The sequence below is a fragment of the Miscanthus floridulus genome, chromosome 4 (assembly GCF_019320115.1).
Source record: "Miscanthus floridulus cultivar M001 chromosome 4, ASM1932011v1, whole genome shotgun sequence".
NCBI lineage: Eukaryota > Viridiplantae > Streptophyta > Magnoliopsida > Poales > Poaceae > Miscanthus > Miscanthus floridulus.
The window spans coordinates 67095214-67102346 of NC_089583.1; the positions used below are offsets into that span (position 1 = coordinate 67095214).

A 7133-nucleotide genomic window follows, 5' to 3' on the forward strand; every position below is an offset into this window, starting at 1 on the left:
TCCCATTTGTTTTCGTTTTTTTGCGGGATAAATGGACACGGGACCAAAAACGGGACAGAGTGAACCGGGAGTGGGACCGAAAACTGTGGAGCGTTTGTTTGTCTGTATTTACAGTATCCCGTTTTAGACCGGTATATCTTATTTTTCATTATGTTTTTCTTCAATCCGGGATAAGCCTAGCTACGCACTAGGCCTTCCCGCTAGCGGCGCAATATGTTCTGTAAGCCTGGTAGCAGGTCTCCGAGGGCACATTTGAGCAAGGGTGGTGAAGTTTGGAGAAGAGAAGGACGCAGGGACCGGACGCTGGACTAGACCTAGGACCAGACTTAGCCCTGCGTCCGGTCTATACAAAGATGATGAATCTATGATGGAGATGAGTGGGAGGACTTTGACTAAGCTCACAAGGTTGCTATGTCAATGCAAATGGCCAAGAGAGTGAGCTTGAGCCGGCCAAACACCTTTTATAGAGGGGCAAACAAAATAGAGTCGTTACCCCCTTATTTCAACTGTCTGCGCGTTGATCGAACATGCTGGTAGGGCGACCGGACGCACCCGAGCCAGCGTTCGGTCCCTGAATGGCCACCACGTGGCCTCTCGGTTCAACTACGATCGCCCGATCTCAACAGTCAAGTGGCAACCGGACTCAGCGAACAACGACCAAACATGGTCGCCCAACGTCCGCTCGTACACGCCTCGGCTCGGCCACCACCGCTACCGGACTCACCGTTGCACCACCTGACTCGCCACCCACTCAGAGCCCGATCGACTCCAGAGAGGGTCCAGAGAGGCAAAACCATGACCTGACGCATCTAGTCCAACGTGACCTGACGCGCTCAGTGTCTGGTCCTCTCTGGTCAGCTTCGTCACATTGTGTCAGCGTTCGTTAGCACTGATCGGACTCACCCTCTGCGCGTCTGATGGTTCTCTTCCTCTAGCGTCCGGTCATAGACCGAAGGAACTCCTCATTTGCGCAATACTGACCGGACGCAGGGCTAAGTCTGGTCCTAGGTCTGGTCCAGCGTCCGGTCCCTGCGTCCTTCTTTTCTCCAAACTTTACCACCCTTGCTCAAATGTGCTAACCAACAAGTATATCACCTTGTGCACGTGTGTTAGCATATTTTCACAAACACAAGGGTGTTAGCACTCACTAGAATCTAAGTGTATATGCAATGAGTTAGAGCATCTAGTGGCACTTTGATAACCATATTTCGATATGAGTTTCACCCCTCTTAATAGTACAGCTATCGATCCTAAATGTGATCACACTCGCTAAGTGTCTAGATCACCAAACCAAAAAGCTCCTATCAAGTTTCACCTTTGCCTTAAGCTTTTTTGTTTTTCTCTTTCTTCTTTTCTAAGTCCAAGCACTCGATCGTCACCATGGCATCACCATCATCATGATCTTCACCATTTGCTCCACACTTGGAATAGTGCTACATATCTCATGATCACTTTGATAAACTAGGTTAACACTTAAGGTTTTATCAATTCACCAAAACCAAACTAAAGCTTTCAACGGTTACAAGGGTTTTTGCATGAGGCAAAAGCTACTGATATGGCATACAATATATCAATTAGAGACAACACTATGCCTCAATCTATTACACATGCTGCTACAAATCCAACAACTGTAGATTCTACGTGCTTTACTACCATGCAGGCTCATGAGAGAATAGCAGATGCTACTCGTATTACTATAATGCAGGCCAAGGAGGCTCCTAAGTTTTTTTTATGCTTCTGTTGATTGTCAAAATCCTACTACAACAAACCAAACAGGGATTGGACACCCGACCTGCTAGAAGTACCTCTCATGTTTCTTTTTCCAGGTAGCGATTCCACAGGTCTTGGAGCCATTGGAGGCTGAATCTCAGGGCATCCTTTTTGTGCAAAGCTAGCTACCACTCTCAATCTGCAGGACGCAACTTTGTTCACTGACAACCAAGTACTAGCTTCTGCTATACTTGCTGGATCGCCACGCATTTATCCTGGACATTGGTCGATACGTCCAATCATTGCTGAAATACAGGACATTATCTAAGCGAAACGCTACATAGCACGCAAGATCCATAGGGAGGCAAATAAGATAGCTGATAGCCTTACAAAAAAGGCTAGATGAGCAAACATCTTGAATTCAGGTCTTTTTTCTTGCCAAGCACTTGCGCATCACCCAACTTGTAAAATCAAGCTTGTGCTACAAAACAATGGCTGGGGTAACAAAATCCTCATCTCTGTAACATGTTTGTGATGCAATGGAACCTTTACCTTTTTTCAAAAAAAAAAGTCAAGAAACCAGTGCGTCTCTCCATCCATGCTCTCCAACTTGACTTTTTTTTGAACAATTTTTTTTATTGCTTCAACTTGACTAAACTTTTTCTCTTTTTTTTTGAAACTGGAAAGCTTGTTTCCATTAGATACTAGCTCAAGATTGGTAACAAAGGAGGGGACTTGGCTCATTAGTCATGAATCAACTTTGACTAACTTGAGACTACTTGAGCCACAAACTTCACAAATGGCAGGCGGAATAGATTGGACCCTGGTCGTGCCTCCACTGCCGACGTGCTCAACCGGTCCTTGCTTTGGAAAAAAAGGGAGAATTCTTTATTTGGCACCGAAACAAATCACTCTTCCGTATTTGGCACTGGAAATTTTGAACTTCCTCATCTAGCATCAACTTGAAAATTCCTTCCGTATATGGCACTTCCGTCCATTTGATGTAGTAACGGTGTTAAGTGCCACCTAAAATGACATATATGCCCTTCTATGTACCAGCAACATATAGTGCCAGATAAGTAAAGAATAAATGGACATAATGTCAAATAAGGAAAGCACAAATATGACAAATATACTTGATGCACAAGCTTCACAAATCTGACCACATTGTCAGCATATCTACATAGAGAATCACATTACATTTCACATGTCCAGGTTCATAAATATGCATACATTACCAGGTTTATAAACATAAACCCATGAAGGTTCATACATAGGGGGTACTCTTTCTTCTTAATGAAAATGACAGACACCTCTCCAGCGCTGTTCGAGCAAAAATACACATGGGATACGCTTCTGATAAAACATCAACGAAAGCAATATTAATGATCATTCATGGATCATTACATCATACTAGTGGGACACTTTAACACATTATAGCACATAAGGTCACATGGTTTATGCAGTCAAAATGAAAAGAAAGCATCTGCATAAGCATTGTTTGCACTTGTTGGCAGTAGTGCTTGTATGGCAATAAGGCTTAGACAATGCCAGCTCACCTGGCATCTCATTTTGTATCCCAGTCCTTCAGCTTCTTACTTCCCTTTGGTTTAGCAATAGGCGCATTCATGCCAGCCATTTTTGCATTTACTTTGCTCGCAGAGGCCCATTTGTTGACCATCTGAAAAAATCATTAAGAAATTATTAGTCCAGACTCAGTACATATTTTTTCCTGTTATAAAAGACCAACATACAGCAAATGTTCGAAGCAATTCAATTGATAGATATGTACTAAGCTTTGAGGTTTTGACGAATTAGGAGATCAAAGAACTGCAGCCAAATTCTGTTTCAAAAGCTACAATAGTTATGTCAGGGGGCCTCCATTGGACTTCCTAATAAAAAGCATCCAAAATAATTAGCTTTCAGCCCATCAAAATTTCACTAGGAAATTAGAAATGAAAGAACTTGCAAGAATACTAAACAAGCCAACTGAATAATATCACGAGAGTAAATAACGATGCAACAGACATATGTACTTACGGTGCATTCCAATCTGTAGTGTCCTCATTAACAAGATGTGTCCATTTTGTTCTGCCACTGCGCCCGAAATGTTTAACTTGCATGACCTTGGGCAGGATGCTCTTATCCATCTTATCTTCACCGGTGGGTTCAGAGAAATCGCGGCTGTAGATATCATCTTTACCAGCTGACTGGATAACATCATCAGCACCTTCCTGGAAGAAAGCACCTTTGTGGTAATACTTCTGCATGAATTTCCACTTCTGTTTCGTTGTCTGACGAAGTGGCTTCGGATTCTTCCGCTCCCATTCCCGACGCTCCTCCTCGGTCATATTCCTAACCTTCTCGATCTCCTCCTTCTCCTTCAACCTCGCATCCCTTTCCTCTCTGTCCCTCTTAATTCTTGCTATTTCTCTGTTTTTCCATGCCTCATACTCCTCTGCTTCATTCAACTCGTCGTCTGTATCGACATCCTCAATGTTGCCCTCTTCATTCAGCGCCTTCTCAATGTGCTGCTCCTTTCTAATCTCTTCAACCACAATCTGTCTAGTCTCAATCGCGAACTCAAACCATGTTCTGCATACTAAGGCCACTTTGAAAATCAAAATCATGATGGCCTCAGTTCAATGAAATCCCATGGTAATTTCAGCAGTTTACATTTTTAAAATGCTTCAAATACTCAAAATATGGGTGCTGTTTCAGCACCAATGGTAACATTATCACCAAGCAAATTTCAGCATATTTCACATGGTTATTTAGATCCAGAAATCAAAACACCAAAGCAAGCATACAGAGACATTGAATAGGCTGACAAAAGGATTAGGGATCCCAAAGGATTATCTCAATGAGGTGTTCAGATGGACATCCTAAACCTGACACAAGATTATGAACACATATGTCCCATTCTTAAACAAAGATTATCGATTTGTTAAGTAAACTTAAGAAATAGCTAGAATAACAGTATGCAATTTTGTTCTAACAATCTAACAACAATAGTTCTGCATATACCATACAATCACAATTCAAAGAACAACAATTCGCGCTTCCATTCCAAAACGTACGAAATCGATGAAAGGAAGAGCCGCAGTACTCACTCTTCGGTGGCAGTGGAGCCTTCTCCACGACGGGCTCCGGCATCGCAAGCCGCGTGGTGGTGACAGCGGCTGCCTCCCACGCCGTTGGACGAGTCGGCCGTTGCGCCACTGGGATTGCTGCTTGGGGAGGCCGCCACACCTAGTTCGCCGCGTGGTCTGGCCGGTGCTCCGGTGGGCGAGCTCGCCCCGCCGCATCTGCCGCGCCACGGCCTGCACCCCCGTGCCGTCGGGCGAGGCCACCCCGCCGCACAGCGAGCTACAGCCAATGCCGCCAGGCGAGGCCCCCCCCCCCCCCCCCGCGCACCACGCGCCGCGAGATGGGGCCAGCGACGGCCGGCGAGCCCGCCCCGCCACCGTGTTCCCCGCCAGATCCGCGCCGTGCCTCGAGCTAGGGGACCCGCCCCGTGAGTTCCTGGGCACCGGCGGCCGGCGCCTCCTTTTCCCCATCCTCATCTCCTCTGGCCTCCATTCTCTCTAGGGTTTAGGGTTTGTGTCTCTGGTTTTCAGAAGGGGAAGAGGAACGATGGCAGAAAGGAGAGACTTGGGCGAGATGGACGCATGCACGACCGACGACCTGCGCTCGACCAAAATAAACATGGGCATTTTGGTACTTGTAATGAAAAGCTGACATGGTCTTCCTAGTCAACTAACGGAGGGAGGCCTCAAATGAACGGAAGTGCCATATACGGAAGGAATTTTCAAGTTGATGCTAGATAAGAAAATTCAAAATTTCCAGTGCCAAATACGAAAGAGTAATTTGTTTCGGTGCCAAATAAAAAATTCTCTCAAAGAAAAAAGGTGTAGGTTGCCTACAGTGGTGTCTCCGTGCAGACCCACTCAGATGAAAATCACTTGTCTCAAAAAATCTATCATACGGTCAGAAGTGACATGGGCTCCGGCGTGGTGGACTCCTCGATATTAAAAGTCAATATACTAAAAATAAACACTGAGACCTCTACCGTGTGATGGACAGGTGGCCCCCATCCGTGGGGCGCGTGCCTCCACGTCACACGGGTCGTTGTGCACCGAGCCTACGCATTTGCCTCCGCGCACTAGTCTGATTGATTGATTCAGCTAGTTCCGTGTCCTCCAAAGTCCAGTGCTACTACACTCTTAAGTCTTTTACCTATATGTCATTATAAAAGATAGTCGTGACCTATACTAAAAAAAATTTTGATCGCATCCAGATACCACTGCTCAAACCATTTTTGTCCTCCACCACTTATGTCACTAACAGTGTCAAACCGTGATGGAAAAAATCCGAGATGCCCTCACCTCGCTGACCAAATGGCATCTAATGAAGGGGCTGCAATGCGGTTTAACAGGAGGTTATCCGGTAGATTCACAAGGAGAGGGCTAAACTGCAAAGACACCTTCTTCAACCTTCGGGCATGGCCGATTGTACACGCGTGCAAGGGAGCTGGGGAGGGGATGCTCCGGCGGGCAGGGGTGGGCTCGGCTCCGGCAGCCGGCGGTGCTTGGCCGTACTGGGCCCGCGGTGAGGGAAGCTCTTGGCGCGCTCGGCCTCGGCGTCCCGGGCCTCGGCGTCGCGAAACACGGTCGAATTGCGCGCCGGGCCGCGGCGGCGGTTGGAGAGCACCGCGTCCGCGGCGGCCTCCGGCGTCACCTCCCCCCTCCCGCTCTCCGCCCCTCCCCCAGGGCCGTCGTCCCCGCGCCGCCATTGGGGCTGGCCGCGTTCTCCCAGTCTGTCGCGTGCAGGGCTGGAGCGCCACGAGCAGCAGCGCGAGAGGTCCACGCGCTGTGAAGCTAGGCCACAACGCGGGCTCGGGAGGGGCCGGGGCTGCGCACGGGCGGCAGCCGGCTCGAGCGGCCCACGCGCATGGTTGGCGGGCTGCCGGCGCTGGCCGGGCGGCGGGCGTACGGCGAGCTCCGCGGTACTTGGCGGCCATGTGCGAGCTGGGCAGGGCCGGTCGGCCATGGCAAGCACAGCAAGATCCGCGGGCGGCGCCCGCCGGCGCGTGAGCTTCCCGGAAGGGCGGGCGCACGGATCTGGGAGAGAAGAGCACCTGCACCTCGCCGCCTCTGTCACCGGCGGCGGACTGCAGCCGAACGTGCAGCCATCGAGCGTCTCCAGCACGGCAGCTCGTTGGGAGGGGCCGACCACGTTCCCAGTCCGTTGCGTGCAGCGCGGCCTCAGCTCACGCTGCTCTCACCGAACCGGCTGTGCCGCTGAGGAAGAAGGTGCCGGGGTCACTGATAGCTTGGTCCCACCGGACAGAGAGAGAGGAGTAAGAGAAGGTCCCACCGGACAGAGAGAAAGGAGTAAGAGATATGGTCACCGGAGAAGGG

The 7133-nt window shown here is 48.9% G+C and overlaps 1 protein-coding gene across 2 annotated transcripts; it reads right to left on the reverse strand.

The window, feature by feature from the left end:
* Positions 1-3084: 3084 nt before the first annotated feature.
* Positions 3085-4960, reverse strand: LOC136551619 (uncharacterized). Of its 2 annotated transcripts, XM_066543175.1 has the most exons (3): positions 3895-4751; positions 3751-3863; positions 3560-3602 (listed from the first exon to the last, which is right to left on the reverse strand). In XM_066543175.1, exons 1-3 carry the CDS (start codon positions 4338-4340, stop codon positions 3580-3582), a joined length of 582 nt encoding a protein of 193 aa, XP_066399272.1. In that variant the 5' UTR covers positions 4341-4751; the 3' UTR covers positions 3560-3579. The 2 variants fall into 2 exon arrangements, 1 of the variants encoding a protein (XP_066399272.1); XR_010782638.1 differs by lacking the exons at positions 3560-3602; positions 3751-3863; positions 3895-4751 and adding exons at positions 3085-3391; positions 4824-4960.
* Positions 4961-7133: the final 2173 nt, after the last annotated feature.

Bases quoted from the DNA above. Each gene is read 5' to 3' on its own strand.
- LOC136551619 (XM_066543175.1), bottom strand. From the start codon at position 4,340: ATGATTTTGATTTTCAAAGTGGCCTTAGTATGCAGAACATGGTTTGAG. The intron at 3,864-3,894 runs CCGCGATTTCTC...ACCGGTGAAGAT, and splicing joins GGTAAAGATGATATCTACAG to AAGATGGATAAGAGCATCCT. The intron at 3,603-3,750 runs GTAAGTACATAT...GCTTTTTATTAG, and splicing joins ACTACAGATTGGAATGCACC to GAAGTCCAATGGAGGCCCCC.